Genomic DNA, 23,780 nt, shown 5'->3' with positions numbered 1-23,780 from the left:
TTTAAAGCCAGGAAAGGTGTGCGTCAGGGTTGTATTCTTTCACCATACCTATTCAATCTGTATGCTGAGCAAATAATCCGAGAAGGTGGACTATATGAAGAACGGGGCATCAGGATTGGAGGAAGACTCGTTAACAACCTGCGTTATGCAGATGACACAACCTTGCTTGCTGAAAGTGAAGAGGACTTGAAGCACTTACTAATGAAGATCAAAGACCACAGCCTTCGGTATGGATTGCTCCTCAACATAAAGAAAACAAAAATCCTCACAACTGGACCAGTGAGTAAAATCATGATAAACAGAGAAAAGATTGAAGTTGTCAAGGATTTCATTTTACCTGGATCCACAATCAACAGCCACGGAAGCAGCAGTCAAGAAATCAAAAGACACGTTGCACCAAGTAAATCTGCTGCAAAGGACCTCTTTAAAGTGTTGAAGAGCAAAGATGTCACCCTGAAGACTAAAGTGCGCCTGACCCAAGCCATGGTGTTTTCAATCGCATCATATGCATGTGAAAGCTGGACAATGAATAAGGAAGACCGAAGAAGAATTGATGCCTTTGAATTGTGGTGTTGGCGAAGAATATTTAATATAGCATAGACTGTCAAAAGAACGAACAAATCTGTCTTAGAAGTACAACCAGAATGTTCCTTAGAAGCAAGCATGGCGAGACTGCGTCTTACATACTTTGGACATGTTGTCAGGAGGGATCAGTCCCTGGAGAAGGACATCATGCTTGGCAGAGTAGAGGGTTGGCAGAAAAGAGGAAGACCCTCAACGAGGTGGATTGACACAGTGGCTGCAACAATGAGCTCAAGCATAACAACTATCGTAAGGATGGCTCAGAACCGGGCAGTGTTTTGTTTTGTTGCGTACAGGGTCGCTATGAGTCGGAACCAACTTGACGGCACCTAGCAACAACAATTCAGTTGGTATAGTGCTGAGAGCTACAGCTAGTAACCAAAAGATCAGCAGTTTGAATCCACCAGTCGCTCCTTGGAAATCCTATGGGGCAGTTCTATTCTGTCCTATAGGGTCGCTATGAGTCAGAATTGACTTGATGGCAATGAGTTAATTCAATTAAATAATATATACTGTTGACTACATTTGTCCTATAATGGTTTTGTATCTTTGAAAATTTTCATAATAAAATGTTGGGAAGAATTTATAAACTGATAAAATCTAAATACAAAAGGAAAGAGTTATTGTTTCTATGAAAATAAGTGGAGGGATTGAGAAAGACTAAAAAAAGCTGATACAGAATCTGTGGGATTTACATTAACTTTACCCCCAAAATTTGGTCTTTGTCCTTGGTTCCTGAGAGATAACCTCTAAAATCTTGGAATTCCCCCAGTAATCATAAGTGTCTTTGAGGGCTCCAGACCACCTCTAACCTAACAGGTTATGCTAATGAGGTGAGTCTCAGGTGGGGGCTGGCCACACCAGAAAGACCTACCATGTGATATCAACCTTATGATCACCTCGTGGTATCAACTGACTTCAGGGGAGGAGGGTAAATGTTCGAATTATGTAATGAGGCTTCCAATAAAGGCTCTGGACAAGGAAGTTCCATGGTCCACCAGACTGAGTCCAGCACAACTAGATGGTGCCCGGCTACCACCACTGACTGCTCTGACAGGGATCACAATAGTGTCCCAGACAGAGCTGGAGAAAAATATAGAAAAAAATTCTAACTCTCTTGCAAAAAAAGACCAGACTTACTGGTCCAATAGAGACTGGAGAAATCCCAAGAGTACGGCCCCCGGACACCCTTTTAACTTAGTAGTGAAGTCACTTCTGAGGTTCACCTTTCAGCCAAAGATTAGACAGGCCATAAAACAAAACGAGACTAAATGGACACACCAACCCAGGGGCAGGGATGAGAGAGCAGGAGGGGACAGGAAAGTTGGCAGTGGGGAACCTAGGGCAGAGAAGAGGAGACTGTTGACACACTGTGAGGCTGGCAACCAATGCCACAAAACAGTATGTATATTGTTTAATGAAAAACTAATTTCCTCTGTAAACCTTCATCTAAAGCAAAAAAAAAAAAAGAAAGCAAGCAAGCTCTATGATCTTCCCAGTTGGTGAAACACATCCCATGTGGAGTGGGGGGGGGGGTGGGGGGTGCAGGGGTGGGGGCAGCTGGTTGATCCCTTTTTGGGACATGTAAGCTCTATGTTGGGAACTCTCCCAGGTCTTGCCCTAATGCCTCTCTTCATTTGTATCCTCTGCTGTAATAAAGCTGTAACCCTAAGTATAGAGCTTTCCATGAGTTTTGTGAGTGGCTATTGAACCCAAGGGAGTTGTGGAAACCAGCAGGTCCATAGTGAAGGGAATCCCTGGCAACTCCTGAGCCTATGGCTGGCATCCTGAGGGACAGTGGAAAACGCCAAATTTGTAGGTCAGAAGTGAGGGTGTCATGCGTCTCCCAAACCTGTGGTTGGCGCCTGAACTCTTGGGCTGACTTAGTCTGGATGAGTGTGTCCTGTAACGTGTGAGGCCCAGCCTAGCTCCGGTGGTTAGGGTCAGAGGGAGAAGTGCTGCATGTGTGGCTAGGGTCAGAACAGAGGTGAAGCAGAGGTGATCTGAATCCGCCTTACTGTTTGGTGTGAGAATGAGATGTTGATTTTTCCATTCAGAATCAGGTGTAGGAGAAAATACCATAAATGACTAGGAAAAGGATGTCCAGAATGCTGGGACTCTCCATTCAGATTACATTGTTGGAGTCTAAGCTCTTGTTCAAGTCCCTGGGTGGCACAAATGGTTTGCACTTATCTACCAACCAAAAGTTTAGCAGTTCAAAACCACGCAGTGGCACCATGGAGGAGAGGCCTGGTGATCTGCTTCTGTGAAGATCACAGCCAAGAAAACCCTGTGGAGATCAGTTCTACTCTGTAGCACATGGGTCACCATGAGTCAGAATCGACTTGATGGCAACAAGGAAGTTCTCGTTCTGCTTCAGAGAAAATTGAAAGTCTTAGATGACAAGTATGCTTTATATAAGGCAAACAGTATGGAATGAGGCCCTACACAAAAAACTCGCAAATTAATACACTTTTTTAATTTTTGCTTTAAATTAAGGATAAAAATGTTGAGGTATTTATTGATATTTTTTAAATAATTCTCAGCCCTGATCATATCATTAAGACAGCATTTGCTATTTAGTGGGTTAAGCCTAGAAAAATTCCTGAGGTAACTATCACCACTGTAATGTAGGAGGGAACTCAGGGATGGGAAGGAAACAAGTTGAAGCTCCATTTCGAAAAGCTGTAGAATATCCCAGCACTTCTTAAACTAAGCCTTTGAAATGGAGTTAAAAAACATTTTTTTTTGAAGTGTTGGACATTTCTAAAATTTCAGGTGTCTATCTGAAAAAAAGGGGTGTATCCAAATTCTTTTCTCCCTTTCCTTAGACAAGGTTTTAGCTTATTAATAAAAGTATCTAGGTATGAGGTCATAGGGAAGGTACAGGGCTCTTCAGAGAATCTAAGGTGATCCCCCTCAACATCCCTAAATCTTCACTACGTGGTTTCTATCTTGGATCCCCAATCTATAATTGGTTCCCCTTCTAGGCCTTTTTCTCACGGTGGGTTAAAAAAAAAAACCAGTATTTTAAAAATTCTTAACTAAATTAAAAAAAAAATGTTTTCTATTATACTCTGTAATAAAAAAGAACTACAATTATGTACAGGAAATTTGGAAAAATGAAGTCACATTTCTACAGTTATCATAGTAACATCTGGCATTTTTATATGCATTATTCCACAAAAATTTCTCATGTTACTATATAATCTTTAAAACTGACATTTTTAAAACCCCAGAATATTCTCTCAATATTATTCTGGATATTATTCCCATAAAATTCTTAAAATTAACATAACTTTCTTAATCACTACAGATATTTCAATGAGACTATTTTAAAATGGAAAAAAGGCTATTTTTATATAAAGCAAAGAGCCCACTTAATACTCAGTAATTCATGGTTTTTGAGCAGTTTTTCTGGTCATAGACTTATACTAATTTACCCACATATGCAGCACCTGGTGGATTTGAACTGGCAACCCTTTTTTTTTTGTGTGTGCTTTAAGTGAAAGTTTACAAATCAAGTCAGTCTCTCATACAAAAATTTATGTACGCCTTGCTATATACTCTTAGTTGCTCTCTCCCTAATAAGACAGCACGCTCCTTTCCTCTACTCTCTATTTTCTTGTCTATTCAGCCAGCTTCTGACCCCCTCTCCCTCTCATCTCCTCTCCAGACAGGGGATGCCAACATAGTCTCATGTGTCTACTTGAGCCAAGAAGCTCATTTTCTATCCATAGTCCAGTCCAATCCCTGTCTGAAGAGTTGGCTTTGGGAACGGTTCCTGTCTTGGGCTAACAGAAGGTCTGGGGACCATGACCTCTGGGGTCATTCTAGTCTCAGTCAGGCCATTAAGTCTGGTCTTTTTACAAAAATTTGATGTCTGCATCCCACTGCTCTCCTGCTCCCTCAAGGGTTCTCTGTTGTGTTCCCTGTCAGGGCAGTCATCGGTTGTAGCCTCGAACTGGCAACCTTTTGGTTAGTAGCCATAGCTCTTAACCACTGAGCCACCATGGTTTCCTACCTACATATACCCTCTCTTTTAGTTCCCCTTTTTTTTATATAGCTCAGACTACTCATTTCTACAAAGTTAGGTACTTAGAAGGCAAGCAGGACATTTCTAATATGTCCAACCAGATTTAAAGATCTATGGGTATACCAAAATCTGTTGCAGTTGAGTTGATTTCGACTCATAGTGACCCTATAGGACAGGGTAGAACTGCCCCACAGGGTTTCCAAGGCTGTAATCTTTACGGGAGCAGACTGCCACATTCTTCTCCTACAGAGCGGCTGATGGGTTTGAACCACTGACCTTTCAATTAGCAGCTGAGCACTTTAACCACAGCACCACTAGGATTCCTTTCTGGGTAGGAACACGGGAAAACTAAATGGCCCTCATGAACCCATAACTGTGGCCTCACTAGCATGCTGCTCTCTAATCAGCCAAGTTATATTAAACAACAGCCCTAAAAGTAGGCTACGTTAAAGCTCAAAACATCGTGAAAAAGAAACCTCTGATTAAAATATTGATCCACTCACCCAAATATCAGACTTTTAAAAGCAACTTTGATTATACAGCCTGAACTTGAAAGAAGGAAAAAAAAAGGCCTTGGAATTCAACAATAGCTTTTCAAGTCTATATACTTGAACTGCCCTTCAGACCCTTAACCCAGTGCCGTCGAGTCGATTCTGACTCATAGCGACCCTATAGGACAGAGTAGAACTGCCCCATAGAGTTTCCAAGGAGCGGCTGGTGGATTTGAACTGCCCACCCTTTGGTTAGCAGCCATAGCACTTAACCACTACACCACGAGGGTTTCCAAAAATATCAACTTCCCCATCGGGGAATTGAACCCCGGTCTCCCATGTGACAGGCGGGGATACGAACCACTATACTAATGAGGTCCTTTCAGACCCTTACCCACCCATTATTACCACCATTAACTTTTTGAGATATATCCTTCCATTATCCCAAAGTACATAAATTAAACTGGGGTTATAATATGCATAGTTTTATACCCTACCTTTTCACTTAACATATAACAACTATTCTCATGCCTTTAAATATTTTTCAATAATATGTTCTATCATTTATATGAGCCATAATTTAACCAATCACTGGACATTTTAGTAACACTGCAAGAAATGGCACATTTCCGATTTTTGTCCACAGGATAAATTTCAAGAAATAGAATTACAGGATGAGAGGACACCAATATACGTAACGATCTTCATAGTCAAATCATACTCTGTAGAGGTGAGGCCAACTCACACTCCCACTAAGAGTGTATGAGTGACATAACAACACCCTCTGAATAAACCGAAAACCAAACCCATTGTTACCGAGTCAGTTTCAATACAGAGTGACTCTGTAGGCAGAGGAGAACTGTCCCATATTGTTTCCAAGGCTGTAAAGGTACCGTCACATCTTTCTCCCACAGGGGGGCTGGTGGGTTCAAACCGCTCACCGCTTGATTAGCAGCTGAGTGCTTAATCACTGAACCACCAGGGCTCCTTACCCCCTGAAAGTGCTTTAAATTTAGATCAAATCCATTTTCTTTTTTCTCTCCCATCTAAAACATAATTATTTTCTCTAGGTAGATCTAAAAGCCAATTTTTAGTTGCCTAATCCAATTTTTGTCATCACTGATTCTTTTTATCTGAGATGGCCCATTCTCTCAATATAATACAAAAAGGTTAAAACAATTTATGTCATTTTATATTATTTCAGTTGTGACCGCAAAAATCATCCTCAGATCAAAATAAAATTAAACAGTTAGGGATCTGATTCACACACACACACACAGTCCAAGACGTTTTCAAATAAAAGCTCCAGTTTCAGTGTGAAAACACAACAGGCATTTTGGAATCAAACCGCTCTCAGTCTGAACCTCACCATCAGTTTGCTGCTGCTCGGCTCCATGAGTTCCTGCCTTTTTCACTGCAATAACCCTAACATCTGGAAAAGTGCCTGACACACAGAAGACCTCAATTCCTAGTTGCTGAATAAATGAAATCAAGTTATCTCCTCTGAGCCTCGCTGTATTTATATCGAAGACATGGGGATATCATTGCTTATTTTCATAAGATTCTTTCTGAAAGTGCCAAGTGTAAAGGAGAAGGTAGGACTGACCCACTGTGGATCACCAAAATAAGAGGTGACCATAACCCTCAGAGTTTAATAAAGAATTACAAAATATAACTCATAGAAGTAAAGTGTTTGAAGCAGCTACTTCCAGTAATTTGAGACATAAAACTAAAAAAAAAAATAAAAAGCATGGCGGCAAGAATCACAATGAATTAACTTGCAAAAATTAGTAGAGCGAAGCAGACTAGTAAACACTATACCAAATTTTAATTTCCTAAAAGGGAAAACATTTTATGAGATTAAAACTACCCATATTATACCAAAGTATTTTTAATTTTTTGTGGGCTTTTACAAAATATCCTTCTCCATTAATTGTATCTATGAAGTATTAATCGTACAGAAAATAATGTAAAACAAGTTTCCTGGCATTAAAGCAGATTTGGGAAGCATTTTATGAATATTCCACAATCTATTTATTTCTCATTTCTTAAGTGGAAATTTCCTTTTAATTCAAGTCATGTTTTAGCTTATTTCCTTATTCTTTTTGCTGTTATATGAGTTCATTCACCCCAAAGTAGACCAGGAATCAAATTTTTAGAAGACACTTATATAATACAAAAAAGCAGCAAATACCTCTAAAGATCACACTACAACAGGCCAAAGGCTGACCAACAGAAGCAATATATTTTGGTTAAAATAGCACACACAAAGGAAACACTTTAACTCAGTAATCAACTGAAGACAGTGTTTAATGTATTTCCTCCACCTGTCTGTCATTTTGTCAGACTGTGGTGGCTTGCATGTTGCTGTGTTGCTGGAAGCTATGCCATTAGTATTTCAAATACTAGTAGGGTCACCCATGGTGGACAGGTTTCAGCAAAGCTTTGCTATGATGGGCTAGGAAGAAAGGTCTGGCAATCTACTTCCAAAAATTAACCTTATGGATCACAAGAGAACACCATCTGGCTCACTTGATTTGGACACGTCATCAGGAGGGATCGATCGCTGCAGGACATTGTGTTTGATGAAGTAGAGGGCCAGCAAAGGTGAAGGAGAACCCTGGTGAGATGGTTGGCATAATAGCCGCAACGATGGACTCAAACATGCTGGCAGTGGTGAAGATGACACAGGATTGGGCAACATTGTACAAAAGGTCACATGAGTCAGTTGGCAGCTATCTATCTACCAATCTATTTAATGTACTTAACACAAGCACACCAAAACAACCTCTAGGTCTACACCGGTAAAGCTAAATCTAAGACTCCCAAATAAAACTTATGAAAAACCAAAACAGTTGCTGTGGAGTTGATTCCAACTCATGGCAACCCCATGTATATCAGGGTAAACTGTTTTCAATGGCTGATTTTTTAGAAATAGATCACCAGGCCTTTCTTCTGAGGTCCCAACATTTGGTTAGCAGCCAAGCACTTAACCATTTATGCCAGGGACTCCAAAATGTATGAAACAATTCCCTTAATCATTTTTTAAATTTCCAGGCCAGCAACTGAGCAATCTTTGTATTATCTGCCCAGACAACAAAAGGATGCAGCTGGCAGGTTGCCTCTCTTTAATCTTATCTTAGAGCAGGAGTTAATGAGATCAAGGTTGCAATCAAGAATGGGCCAGCTAACTGTGTTCAAAGAACAACTCTTACAGTCATATGGCCTAACCTCAGTTACCCAGCTAACAAGTGGATGGCTGTCATTCATTATCACTAATTGAAGAAATAAGTCAAAATGAACTAATGATAGTGAGTCAGAGGCATTTTTATATAAAAGACAGCATATGCATTTCCAGCACCTACAAATTACATTTGTTACCAACACTTCAAATTTTAATTCCTCTTACAATCCTCAAACTTACCACGTTTTTTGCAAATAACACCCCCACACATATAATGTGTACACAGCTCCCTTATGAAAATAGCGAGGGGGGTTTTGTGCAGCTGACAAAAGAGTATAGCATGCGTTATTTGTGTGAAAATATAGTATTTGGAAGTCTTAGTTCTTTGCTGGGTAAAACTACTTTCACATTGTAAGCACCTATCAACTGTTTGTACAATAGGGAGAAATTCAAGAATGTTTCAACATTGAGTCAAAGTCTTTGGTTTCTTCCCATTCCCTCTTCAAACATTTCCCAACATAACAGAGACATATGAAACATTCAGCCATGTACCTTTGGTTCAAACAAATCAATGCTATCTGAATATAAGTGACCCTCTACACTGATACTGTAAAAAAATACTGTAAGCCACCTATAAAACAACTTATGTAAATTAAAATCTTGTTTTTCTAATATTGTCAGCCCTCTTTTTTAAAGAGTCTTGTAGCCTTTTCTAAATTAGAACGATTTTATCCCATCACTATTATGGCCTTCTCTATAAGCACAGAATAGCCCAAATGTACCCAGTCCAATATCATAGAAGACACACTTCAAAGTACCTCATGGCAGAAAACTAAAGTATAAAATAACAAACATGGTTGTTACTTACGGCCACTAGAAGCCAAGATATGGATTCAGATAACCCAAAATAATATCTGGACTAAACACAGGCTTAAAATGTCTATGAAGAAAAGCAAAACAATCAACTATAGTACTGGTAATCTCCTAAACCAGATGGTCTTAAATTAGCACAGGCCGCACCAGTGGGACCCTGGGCTCCCTGGAGGTGATTTAGGGTTCCATAAATGTTTCACTTGCATTCCATTTTCAAATATTCTTTATGTTTGACAAGGTAAAATGAAAAACAGCACGCTCACTGAAATGTGTTATAAACCAAACGTAAACACATCAGTTAAGCTGCCAGGCCACCTTGATTTTATGCAGACCTTGGAATAAGCTTCTCCTGCCAGCTCTTTCCACATATCTGCACTTCTTGTAAACATGTCACTGATTAAGAAGCCTGTAGGTCTGCAATGAAGTTTTTAAAAACTCAGATTTGTACATGGCTGCTAATGTAAAATTATACCTAGGAATAGAGGTTATCTGTGGAAAACAGGATTTTCTCAATACTATGCAATCCAAATAAAACACAGGATAAATATAAAACACAGGATAAATATGACACTGCAGCAATTTTATGATTATAATGGCATCCATAATTTATTTCCACATTCAACAGTCTTAATGCTCTTTATTTAGAAGAAATTTGAGCTTAATAAAACAAATGTATACTAATAAAATATCACTTATCTGGGATTTATTTTTTAACCTATGGAGGAATAAGTTTGACTATTAAAAAAGAAAAAGCTAGAATAGTCAGGTAATAAATTCACAGAATTTGAACTTTTTTCTACATAGCAACAATCAATAGGGTCAAATCCCTTACGGCCATTGTTTCTACGATGCTGCAAAGTTTACAGTACCTTTCATAGGCAGCCACACAAATTCTTCTTAACTTGATTTCGAAATCCAGAAAAATAAATGTCCTCAGTTAATCATTATTGTTTTACTTTCAGTTAATACTCCAATTATCTCTATGCCATAGTAGGATTTTTAAACACTCTTTTGCAGGATAGAATTGTTCTCAAACTCTCAAATTGATAGAAAAGCTTACATTTAACTTAAACAATGCTCTGTCACATTTACTGAAATACCGGAACTTTAAGAAGAAAAGGGTAATTAAAATATTGTAAAATACACATAAAATAACAGCCATCTTTAACAGAACTTTCAATGAGCCCAAGGCATTCTTCCTTAAACTTCTCCACTGAAATAACCCGTAAGAACACAATAACCATGTGCCTTCATATTCTGATAATGCAGGCTTAAGCAAACCAGGAAAACGACACAAAATTTCTTCGTAATACTTTCCCTTAAAGATCCTTCCAAATTTTGTGTTGTATTTCATAATACGTTCTTTTTTTATTCCCTCTAGAAATTTGAGTAAAACCAGAACACCAGGAAGATGCACTATTTTCATTCCAAGGCTTAGATAGCTGACATAATCCAGCAGTCATTAATACCCATTACAAGAGGCATGGGCTAAAGTTCAACGCACTCTAATGTATCTCCATTTGCAGTAATTAAAACACAATTCCTTCCAGTCTATTCAAGAGCAGAATTTATTCTTCCTTGAATTAATGACTTACATTTTCATGTTTCATATGTTTAAGTAACCGCAGTTCTCTGTAGGTCCTTTTGGCATGAATAATGGACTGAAATGGTCTGGAGAGCTTCTTCACTGCCACACGTAACCCAGTTTTTGTGTCAAAAGCAGCACTAAGAAAAAAGAAAGAAAAAATCACCATTAAAAATGCCCTATATATTTTTGAATATTTACAAGGCTATCTGATTTCCTAATTAAATGGATTTTATATAACAAAATACAAAAGCGTAAAGATAAAAACTAAAATGTCCTATAATCCCACTATCCAAAGTTTTTCTTATTATTTAAGGTGTTTTTTTCTAGTCTTTTTTCTGTGCATCTAGATCGGAGGCCCACAAACCTCTTCTGCACAGGGCCAGACAGTAAATATTTTAGACTTTAAGAGACATACGGTTTCTGTCACAATTACTCAACTCTGGTTGTAGCTAGAAAGCAGCTATAGATGATAAATAAACGAATGGGTGTGGTTGTCTTCTAATAAAACTTCATTTACAAAAACAAGCAGCTGCCTAATGTAGATAAGGCAACAGAACAATATAAACATTGTTGAGATCACACTATAAATTGGGCTTTGCCTGTCTTCTCTGCCTAGGCCTCACTGTCACCTTGCCACCACATGCTACTTGATTGGAGCACAGGCCTCAGAAGCCACCATATTTTCAGAATAATAAGTTGTCACAAATATTTCTTGAGCACTTACAAAGTATTTGGCACTTTTCTAGGGGCTAAGATATAGTATGGAACAACTAACAAATCTCTGACCTCAAGGAGTTTAAAATCTAACGAGAGGAGGGGGAAAAAGTGGAGCAATAAAATAATTTCAAATAGTGATAAATGCTATGACTAAGACATGGTAATGGGATAGAGTGACAGAAAGCCAATGGACTTATGTTCCTTTAGCTAGGATGTCCGAGGAAGTAACATCTGAGCTGAAAACTAAATGATGAGAAAGCAGAAACCATGTGAAGATACAGGGAAAAGGAGCTTCAAGAAGAAGAAAAAATAATATTGGCACTTACTGAGTGTTTACCACATACCAAGCATTGTTCTAAGCCCTTTGCATTACTTTTTTTTTATTACCTCTTTTAATCACCCTAACACACCTATAAAGTAAGTACTATTTTCATTCACTATGAGTAGGAACTGACTCGACGGCAATGGGTTTGGCTATTTACAAATAAGGAAACTGAAGCACCAAAACCAAGCCAAACCCACCGCCATTGACTTGATTCCGACTCATGGCGACCCTCTAGGACACGGTAGAACTGCCCCATAGGGTTTCCAAAGCTGTAATCTTTATGGAAGCAACATTGTCTTTCTCCCCAAGAGTGGCTAGTAGGTTCCAAACACTGACCTTTCAGTTAGCAGCCAAGCACTTTTAACCACTGTGCCACCCAGGGCTCCATAACTGAAGCACAAAGAGGTTAAACAGCTTGCTCGTGGTTGCAAAGCTACAAAGTGGTAGGACAGGAAGTCTGGGTCCAGAGCCCATGCTATTAACCATTTTGCTATCTATGCTGCCTCTCTATGCTGCCTCTCATAATAGCAAGTGTAAACAAACAGAAAAGAAACAGAGGAAAAGTATGGCACTATGCTGGAGTGACAGAAAGACAGCCTGGGTAGGTAGAGCAACAGGGAGCAAGGGGAAGAGTAGAAAGGGATGAGGTCTGACATGTAGGCAGAGACCAGATCATGTAGGTCCATCCACAGGAAGAAATTTGACGTGTGTATTCATTATTTTTCAAGACTGTCAGGGCTAATTTCAATATGCTTCATCCTCCTATTTATTTCAGTCTCAAACAGGCATCCAAGACTTTCCAATCATCTATTATCACCAAGGATACCCTGGTGGCATAGTGGTTAAGGGTTTGGCTGCGAACCAAAAGGAAACCGTATGGGGCAGTTCTACTCCGTCCTATAGGGTCACTATGAGTCAGAATCGACTCGACGGCAATGGATTTGGTTTTGTGGTTTATTATCACCAAAGGTTCCTGGGTGGCGCAAACAGTTTGCACTGGACTACTAATCAAAAGGTTGGCAGTTCGAACCCACCCAGTAGCACCATGGAAAAACGTCTTGGTGATCTGCTTCCATAAAGATCATAGTCAAGGGAACCCTATGGAGCTCAGTTCTACTCTGTAACACATGGGGTAGAAACAGGTTTGGTGTCTTTGATATTACTATCAAACTCTCATCCCCATAAAAAAAAACTGTAATTCCTCCAGTCCCTTCCCTTTTCTCCCAAACCCTTGTGCTATGCCCTCACTCTTTAACTTTCAATTTGTAAAAACCAAATTTTGTGTATCTTCAACCTCTTCTCTGAACCTTGCCCATCTCTTTGCTTTAGTTGAAAGTAGGCTGTAGCTTGAAGACACTACTTCTCTTCCAAAAAAAAATCAAACACCTTGCCATCGAGTCGATTCCAACTCATAAAGAGGTTCTGTAAAACAGTAGAACTGCCCCATAAGGTTTCCAAAGAGTGCTGATGGATTCAAACTGCCATACCTTTTGGTTAGCAGCCAAGCTCTTCACCACTGCAATCAGAGGGCATTTTCTTTCTCAAACCCCAGGTACTTTATGGCTAGCAGGTGGGGTAGCCAACCATTACCACTGTAAGACCATTATTCCCCCTTTGTTTTACAAAAGCCCCTCCTCACCACCCTGATAAACTATCCTTTCTTCTCTGCTGCTGTTATCCACTGACCTCCTGGAATTTTCCATCATTCACTGAAAAGTTAGTGCCTATCTCAAAGTCTCTCTTCACTTCCAACTTCTGTCATCATTCTTGGCAACTTCAACATCCAGGTGGATGGCATATCCAACAGGCCTCTCAGTTTCCTGACCTCTCCAGGAAACTCCACCTCATCTAGTCACTCCCACAGTCATATCCTAGGCCTCTACTGCCACCAAAAACTGTCCCACCTACAAAACTCTGAATGCCAGCACTCACTTTCCATTACAGCCTCTTACACCTTCTGGTTTACTTGCTCATGTACCCTGACTACAACAATTCATTGACCTCATCATCACTGCTTGTTTCTATCCATCGATCCTTCCCTGTCTTCATTTCCTTCTTGCCTGGTTTAAAAAACATATTCCAAGACTAATTAATCTCTTGTACTTCTCTCCCTCTGATGTACTCGCCTGGACAAGGTCCAACCTTGGGTGATCTCAGCCACTCACCTTCTCCATGCCTACATCCAAGGGACTAATTGTGGCTGAAGAAAAAAGACTGCAGAATCAGACAGATTGGTTTTATTTTTAATTTCTGACCTTAACCTAGAAAATAAAAAAAATAGGCTCTCTTAATTGCCACTTTTTTCTAGTACATTCATTTTCCTACTCCAAGGTGATTATTTGACCCTTTGTCTCTCCTCAAACCTCCAACTCACCCACCTCCCTCAGGTGTTGTTTTTGTCTTCATTCAGAAAATAAAAATCATCAGAGGAGAGCTTCACCTGCCTACCATTAAATTTATAAACCTCTCTGTACTAGAATCCATCTTCTCCGTCTTCCCTCTTGCTATGTAACTGAGGACTCATGCCCTTCTTATCAAAAGCACAGACCTTAATACATGCTTTGGAGTCATCCCCCTCATCTTCTCAAGGACTTTACTCGTTCCCTTTCTCTCTTGCATCATCAGTTTATCTACTGGATCACCTTTATCAGCATGTTATGGTTATTTCCCATCCTCAAAGAACAAACAAAAAACTTCCCGTAAGGCTCCCCGTCACAGTTAAGGTTCTCCAACAAATTATCTAAACCAGTGATTCTCAAAGTGTGATTCCAGACTGACAGCATTGGCAACACCTGGGAACTTATGGGAAATGCAAATTCTCAGGCCCCACCCCAGACTTACTAAATCAGAAACTCTGATGTGGGCCCAGCAATCTGTATTTCATTAGGTCCACCAAGAAATTCTGACATACACTAAGGTTTAAGAACCACTGCTACTCCAAGTGTGCTCCATGCACCAGCATCACTGGTATTATCTAGGAGCTTTTTAGAAATGCAGACTTTTGGGCCCTAAAGTAGAATCTACTGTTTTGACAAGATTTCCATGCGATTCATATACATCTTAAGGTTTGGGAAGCACAGATCTATACAATTGACTCTATAATCTCAACTTCCATTCTTTCTTCATTCCATTCCACTGAGGCTGCTCTTCTCAGGGTCATTAATGACCTTTGCTACCAAATCCAATGGCCACTTTCCTGTATTAGCAACCTCCCTTTCTTTAAACACTCTCCCCATACTGGAGTCCTCAACAGCACATTCTATTGATTTTCTATGACCTTCTTCTGCATGTGTTTCCTCTACTCAAACTGTATGTTGGAGTTCTTCAGGGCATGGTACTGGGCCTTCTTCTCCTACATTCTCCTTCTAGATGATCACATCTACAGTTATCACTTTAAATTAAATGTTACTTATATTTTGATAACTCCCAGATCTATATCTCCCACTGAAATCTCTTCTCTGAGCTTTATTGCTTATCTGACATCTCCTTATAAAAGACTCATAAGCACCTTAAACTTAAAAAATACAGTTGTCATCGAGTCGATTCCAACTCATGGTGAGCCCATGTGTGTCAGAGTAGAACTGTGGTCACTGGGTTTTCAATGGCTGATTTTTCAGAAGTAGATCACCAGGCCTTTCTTCTGAGGTGTCTCTAGGTGGGTTCAAACCTTCAACCTTTGGTTAGCAGCCTACAGCGTTAACCATTTGTACCACCCAGGCACTCCCACCTTAAATTCAGCAAATTCAAAACACCCTAGTCCTCTTCCTGTCTCCTTTATCTCAGTAAATAGACTGCCCATCCAGTTGCTCTACTCAGAAATTTGAGTGTCATCTTTGATTCTTCCCTTTCCTACAGCCCCTTGACCCCCATCCAGATCCATCAGCAAGTCCTGTGGTTTCTATCTCCAAAACACATCTCTAATTCAACTTCTCTTCATTTTACTGTTATCATACTAATCTAAGTCAGCCTCATGACCAGTTTGCCTCCTTATACTGGTCCCCCTCTGAATCTATTCTCCACAAGAATCAAATAAAGCTTTTAAAAACATAAATTAGATCACACCATTCCCCTGCTTCAAACCCTTCAAGGAATTTCCTTAGCTCATAGAATAAAATGCAAACTTCTTATCACGGACTACAAGGCCCAGGTGATCTGACCACACCATCCTGCTTCTGTGCTACTCCTTCCTTCCTCCTCGGCCACTATGTTCTGAACATGCTGACCTCCTTTCAGTTCCTTAAACTCTTCCGACAGGCTGGTCCTAGTTCCTGAGTGCTTTTCTTCCCCACCCTCACTCCACCCAGTGGCTGAGTACTTGTCCTTCAAGTACTGGATTAGATAGTCACCCTGTCAGAATGTATCTAAGAGGTCTCAGGCAGTAGTCTGTCACAAAACCCTTTCTTTCCTCACCTCACATAAAGGGAGGAGTTCTTTTCGCTTACACTCCCCTTGTTCTTATGATTCCATAAAATAGGAACTTCTTCCCACTCTGAAGTACCAAGTAAATTTATATTCATCTCCAAACCCCTCACATGCTCTGGTGAGACTGGGAAAATGGCCACCACTCCCATGTGACACAGCGTCTTCAACTCTCCTCCTCAGAATCAGCCTGCCTACCTGCAGGCTGAGCACTTTCTCCTTTCCTCCAATGGTAAGCCTGCTGGGGCTACTTTTCCAGCTGATCTGCCTATGACTGGCTGTGCAAGTTCAATTCAGTGAGAAAGAAATAAGAAGTCCACTTCAGCTGCCTGCTTAAGCCATTCTCCATGCCAGCTTTACCAGGAATAAAGCGCATATTTTGATCTCTATTTGACTCCTGTATCTATTGCTCCTTTATTGAGAGGCAGGCTAAGATTAATCAGTACCCTACAGACCCCAATAAACACAGTTTATTATTAAATGTTAATTTATCATCCAGCATGGTGGTTAGATAAGGGCTAGGGCTTTGGAATCAGACTATTCGGATTTTCATTCCAGTTCTGCCACTTCATAGCTGTGTAACACTGAGAAAGTTAATTAAATTCACTCAGTCATATACGAAATGAGGGTAATTTTTACATCTAATCTGTAGAATATAATATTAAGGATTTACCGTACCTGTTTTATTTACCACTGTATCAAAAACACAAGGCTCTGTGTAATGCCTGGAACATGGTACATTCTCAATAAATGATTTGCAAAAGTATAACTTTATAATATAGGTATCTCAAAATATGAAATAAAAGACTTCAACCCTGCCATTTGTCTCTCAATTTTTATAAATTCAACAGCATCTGGCAAGAAACTGATATTAATAATGGTAAAAACTAACATTTATTGCTAGGCATTGTTTTTAGATCTTTACATGTATGAACACTTTTATCACAACCTGATGAAAAAGGTGTTATAAAATCCCTATTTTACAGATGAGAAGTCTGAGGCACAAAATAGTTAAGCATCAATGTTCTCAGGGTATAAACAGAAAATAGTAGAGCTGGGATTCAAATTCAGGTGGTATGTTTCAAGCATGAACTCTTAATCACTATACCATAATGGAAAGGCAAGTTCAACTTTGCTAACAGTTCAGTCCATTTTAAATACATTTTAATTGTACTGACTCCATCTCTTCTAAAATGCTTCCTACTATAATTAATTATACTTCGTAAGGGAAAAGGTTTTCAGGAAATCTTATACTGGCCTCAAAAAAAAAAAAAAAACCCGTTGCTGTCCTTTATCTCAGTAAATAGACTGCCCATCCAGTTGCTCAACTCAGAAATTTGAGTGTCATCTTTGATTCTTCCCTTTCCTACAGCCCCTCGCCCTCATCCAAATCCATCAGCAAGTCCTGTGGTTTCTATCTCCAAAACACATCTCTAGTTCAACTTCTCTTCATTTATTACTGTTATCATATTAGTCTAAGTCATCCTCATGACCGGCTTGCCTCCTTATACCGGTCCCCCTCCGAATCTATTCTCCACCAGCATCAAATAAAGCTTTTAAAAATATAAATTAGATCACACCATTCCCCTGCTTCAAACCCTTCAAGGAATTTCCTTAGCTCATAGAATAAAACAAGAATCTTTGTATACTTATATGTACATGTTTATTATTAATGATAAAAAGCAACAAGTTTCAGAAGTACAGAATGGTCTATTTGTGGAGAAAAAATATATACTCATACACATGTACATATACACACACAGAAGAAACATATTCCTGGCATTTAACATTTTTTTTATTTGATATTTCTATCCTCGGATTTTTTTTTAGTGGGTTGTATCTTTAATCAAGTCATTAGTAAATTTAAATGCGTACGTCATCTGAATTGTTCTGTCACTCTAAAAAAATAAAACAAACCAAAAAAGGCACTCTTCATATTATAAAACCAACAACCAGGGAAAACATTTATAATCTCACCACTTTAATAAAACCACTATTAACAATTATATTTCTTTCCAACAATAACTTGCTTGGCTATAATCACAGTATATAAATAAATAAATTTCTAACCTCCAACCCTAAACATAAGCATTTTCCATTTTACTAAGCAGTTTTCAAATTTGTCATTTATAATAATTTCTTTAAATATCTGTACCACAATGTACTTAATTGTTCTCTTACTGATGGGCATTGGGCCATTCTATTCATTCACACATAAACATAATATATATAACACTACGATGGACATCTTCAAGAACACTGCTTCTTCCAGATGTATGATTTCCTTAGGCTAATTTGAACTTCACAGGATACATACTTCCACCCTTTAAAACATATTTTACTTCCAAAACAAAACAAGGAGGAATTGTTCAGAGAAACTGTTACCTGTTTATTAGTAAGGAGTCACTATAGCAAAAGCTGCTAAAGCGAGGAAAATATGAGCCACCCCTACTCCCGTCTCTTTAAACTTTTAACTGCTCTGACCTACCCCCTTGGGTTTCCCACTAATAAAAGCAGTCTTTGGAAGCGGGGGATTTTATGGATTGAATTGTGTTGAAGTCCTGGCACCTGTAACTGTGCATGTGATCCTGTTTGGAAATAGGTTTTTCTTGTATGTCAATGAAGTCATGCCAGAGTAGGATGGGTCATAAACCTAATCCCTTCTGAGTTATAAAAAGAGAATGGTCACAGAAGGAAAACAGGAGGGAAGACAGACAACAAAGACAGATGCATCCACAAACCCAGGAACACCAAGAATTTCCAACAGACATCAGTAACTAGGACAGAGTCCCAAAGAAAGAATCCACACATCCAAGACCCTGATTTGGACCTTTAGAACTGTGGGAAAATAAATTTCTGTTCTTTAAAGCCACCCACTTACAGTATTTTTTTGTTATAGCAGCACTAGCATATTGTTGTTAGATGTCGTAGAGTCGATTCCAACTCACAGCAACCCACTGTGACACAGTAGAACTGCCCACAGGGTTTCCTAGGCAGTAATCTTTACAGGAAACTCTGGTAGCATAGTGGTTAAGAGCTACAGCTGCTAACCAATGGGTCAGCAGTTTGAATCCACCAGGTGCTCCTTGCAAACGCTATGGAGCAGTTCTACTCTGCCCTATAGGATTGCTATGAGTCGGAATTGACTCGATGGCAACAGGTTTGATTTGGCATTTTTGAATCTTTATGTAAGCAGATCGCCAGGTCTTTCTCTCATGGAGCTGCTGGGTGGGGTTTGAGTGGCCAACCTTTCGATTAGCAGCTGAGCACTTTACCATTGTGCCACCAGGGCTCCTTACTAGCATACTAAGATGGGGAAATCATGTATTTCATCCTAAATTGCATATTGTAATTCCCCAAAGCAGAAATTTTTAATTATTAAAAGGCAAAAAAAAAAAAAAAATCAGTTATTAGAGCCAATTGAATGCACAGAGGAGAGAAAAACTCAAACTTATTTGAATAACTAATTTATGCCATATATCACTTGGGTATGGCTTAATTTAATCCTCATAATAATTCTGTGAGTTAGTTATATTTGTGGCCCCCATCATCTACCATCAGATGCCTAAGCGTGTCAAGCAGTCTTACTACGCCTTCATTAAAACACTTTCTGGTTTTCTACAACCTTTTCCAACTACTGCTCTATAGTTCCTTAATAACTGGCTCGTCCTGCTCCACCTGTCTCTAGAAACACAAGAGTCTGCCAGGACATAAGCAAAGGCCTTCTCTCCTAACACACACCTTAGAAACTTCACTCTTCAGCCTCAGCTTTCCTGTTTTTCTAGCCCTGGTGGTGCAGCGGTTAAGAGCTAGGCTGCTAACCAAAAGGTCTGCAGTTTGAACCCACCAGCCGCTCCGCAGAAGAAAGATGTGGCAGTCTGATCCCCTAAAGATTGTTGCTAGGTGCCATCAAGTTGGTTCCGGCCCACAGCGACCCTATATACAGCAGACTGAAACACTGCCGGGTCCTTCACCATCCTCACAATCCTTGCTATGTTTGAGCCCATTGTTGAAGCCACTGTGTCAATCCATTTCGCTGAAGGTCTTCCTCTATTTCACTAACCCTCTTCTCTACCAAGCATGATGTCCTTCTCCAGGGACTGGGCACTCCTGATACCATGTCCAAAGTATGTGAGATAAAGTTCTCACCATCCTTGCTTCTAAGGAGCTTTCTGGCTGTACTTCTTCCAAGGCAGATTTGTTCGTTCTTCTGGCAGTTCATGGTATATTCATTATTCCTCACCAATACCATAATTCAAAGGCATCAATTCTTCTTTATAAATTTACTTTTTTATATTTACTTTCCAAAATAAGAAACCAAAGGTCTGAAATACTAATAACTCACCCAAGGTCATAAAACCAGTATGCAGTTGTAATTCAAACCCAGATCCGTCTAATTCCAATGCTCGGTCTTCTTCTGGAATGCCAACCTGGTCTCAGGAATAAGGACACCTAGGGTCAACTACTGGCTTTGCCTTTATAATAATGATTCACCTACTGGAACTGCCAGTTGGGAAGATCCCTTTGAAGCACATTTCAAAAACTAGATGCACAAGTAAAACCTTGTTTTCACGAACAGCATCATAAAATGGGATTACCTTTATGATGCACGTTCTCCAAACCAAAATTCAGGACATGTGGCTTAACAACTTTTTTCCCCGATTGAAAATTCACATGAAGCCTTCCAAAGTTTTAATATTCACATTTTATAAAATCACTGATATGGTAAAAATAAAATTATAGGAAAAGAAATAAAAATTCACTGATAGTAATATTATACTAGAAGAACCCTGGTGGCACAGTGGTTAAGTGCTTGGCTACTAACCAAAGGGTTGGAGGTTCAAATCCACTAGCCACTCCGCAGGAGAAAGATGTAGCAGTTTGCTTCCATAAATACTGCAAACTTGGAAACCATAGGGGCAGTTCTACTCTGTCCTATAGGGTCCATATGAGTTGGAAGTGACTCAACGGCAATGGTTCTAGTATTATAATATTAAAAAAAAAAAAAAAAAAAATTTTATTAGGATGGTATTTTTGTCACTCATCTACTGCTAACTGAATCCAATGCCTAGCACATAATAATATTCATTAAATAAAGTTAAATATTTTGTTACACATTCATAATTGCCCCCCCCAAAAAAAAACTTTGTTTACTTGATTTTTTTTTTAATTTATTGTGGTAAAATACATATAACAAAAAGTTTGCCATTTCAGCCATTTTTAAGTGTCAGCGACATTAATTACATTCACCAAGTTGTGCAGCCATCACCACTATCCATTTCCAAAAGTTTTCATCACTCCAAATAGAAACTGAGTACCCGGTAAGCAATAACTCCCCATTTTCCCCTCTCTCCAGCTGGTAACCACTAAAAAAACTTCTGTCTCTATGCATTTGCCCATTTATTTCGTATAAGTGGAATCATACATTTGTCTTTTTGTGTCTGACTTATTTCACTCAGTACAATGTTTTCAAGGTACACCCATATTGTTGCATGCATCATGTCTCTTTATGGCTGAGTAATAATCCATTGTATGTATATACCACATTCTCTTTATCCATTCTTCTGGTGATGGACACTTGAGTGGTTTCCATCTTTTAGCTATCATGAATAATGATACTATGAACACTGGCGTACAAGTAACTGTTTGAGTCCCTGCTTTCAATTCTTTTGGGTATATGTCTAAGAGTGGAATTGCTAGGTCATATGGTAATTTTCTGTTTAACTTTTTCAGGAACTGCCAAACTGTTTTCCACAGCAGCTGGGCCATTTTAACATTCCCACCAGCAATGCACAAGGGTTTCCATTTCTCCACACCCCCACCAATACTTATTTCCCATTTTTCTGATAATAGTCAGGGTGAAGCGGTATTTCATTGTGTTTTGATTTGCATTTCCCTAGTGACTGACTGAGCATCTTTTCATGTGCTTATTGGTCATCTGTATATCTTCTTTGGAGAAATGTCTATTCAAGTACTTTGTCCATTTTATAATTGGGTTGTCTTGTTGTTGAGTTGTAGAAGTTCTTTTTATATTCTGGATATTAAACTCTTATCAGATATATGGTTCCCAAGTATTTTCTCACATTCTGTAGGTTGTCTTGTCACTTTCTTGATAAAGACCTTTGATGCACAAAACTTTTTAATTCTGATGAAGTTCAATTTATTTCGTCTAATTTTGATGAAGTTCAATTTATCTGTTTTGTCTTTTGTTGTTTATATTTTGGTACCATATCTAAGAACTCATTGTAAATAACAAGGCCTTGAAGCTTTACCTCTATGCTTTTTTCTAAGAGTTTTATGGTTTTAGTTCTTATATTTAGGTCATTGACCCATTTTGAGTTAATTATCATATATGGTGTGGCTTATTTACTTGATTCTTAAGATATCCTAATATAATTTTATTTTATTTAACTTCTAAATTTATTTATGTATACACCACTGTATTCCATTATGGATTTAAAGCAGCTTGGATTTGTATATATATACACAACCTGACAAAACAGTAAGTGATGAAGAGAAAATAAAGACAAATAAGAAAGCCTATTTGGAGCCCTTGTGGTGCTGTGGTTAAGAGCTACTGCTGCTAACCAAAAGGCTGGCAGTTTGAATTCACCAGCCATTCCTTGGAAACCCTATGGGGCCGCTGTACTCTGTCCTAGAGGGTCACTATGAGTCAGAATCGACTCGATGGCAACAGTTTGGTTTTTTATATAGATGAAGGAGCCGTGGTGGCACAGTGGTTAAGTGCTGGGCTGCTAACTTAAAGGTTGGCGTTTCAAACCCACCAGCCACAAAGCAGGAGAAAGATGCGGCAGTCTACTTCCGTAAAGACTCACACCCTTGGAAACCCATGGGGCAGTTCTACTCTGTCCTATTGGGTCACTATGAATCAGAATCAACTTGATGGCGACGAGTTTTATATGGATGAGGTTAGCATACAAATCTCTATCGTGAAGTCCCTTCAAAATACCCATTAGAGGTGGGCCTCAAATTTGACTTTGAGTCCACTAAAGCCGGCACTAAGAGAATACAACCAGTTAGAGCATGAGTTGCAGGAGCCATATAATAAAAACAAACCAGCTACTCAGGAGAGCTGAAGACAGGCATAATTATTCCTGTAATATAGCCAGGGAGAGTTCTTCTTATGTATCTTCATGAATAGGACACTGTATAATATGGTAAAAATGTCTTAATCATTATCCTTACAAAAACATAATAGTGGATTCCAGCTGATTCTTTTCTTAGAGGATCCCTCAGTATAGGCTGTTGTTATAAAGCCAAAATACAGTTGGTTATTGGAAGGGGGGCAGTAAAAAATAACATGGTATGCTGTTCTCTGACAGATTTTAACTAAAAGGATATCTCAAGTATGTTTAACAAAAATAGAGAATAAGCTACATATTCTTCAGGCAACCCTCCAAAGACCACTTCCATCAACCTAGCTCTTGACAGATGTTGTTAGGCGCTGGCGAGTTAGTTCTAACTCAACAGTGACCCTATGTACAACAGAACGAAACATTGCCCTGTCCTGCACCATCCTCTCAATTGTTGCTATGTTTGAGCCC

The 23,780-nt window shown here is 39.1% G+C and overlaps 1 protein-coding gene across 3 annotated transcripts in view; it reads right to left on the bottom strand.

Annotated features, from left to right (window-relative positions):
• The window catches only part of MAPK14 (mitogen-activated protein kinase 14), an 85,562-nt gene that overhangs the window by 42,914 nt on the left and 18,868 nt on the right, over window positions 1-23,780 (bottom strand). For all 3 annotated transcript variants that reach the window (XM_049890612.1, XM_049890602.1, XM_049890593.1), the window contains exon 2: window positions 10,762-10,891. In XM_049890612.1, the coding sequence (XP_049746569.1) occupies window positions 10,762-10,891 (130 nt within the window). The remainder of the gene's footprint in view (window positions 1-10,761; window positions 10,892-23,780) is intronic.

Source organism: Elephas maximus, chromosome 1 (assembly GCF_024166365.1).
Source record: "Elephas maximus indicus isolate mEleMax1 chromosome 1, mEleMax1 primary haplotype, whole genome shotgun sequence".
NCBI classification, from domain to species: Eukaryota; Metazoa; Chordata; class Mammalia; order Proboscidea; family Elephantidae; genus Elephas; species Elephas maximus.
The sequence above is the reverse complement of the archived record's forward strand: the minus strand, read 5'-3'. Positions and strand labels throughout refer to the sequence as shown.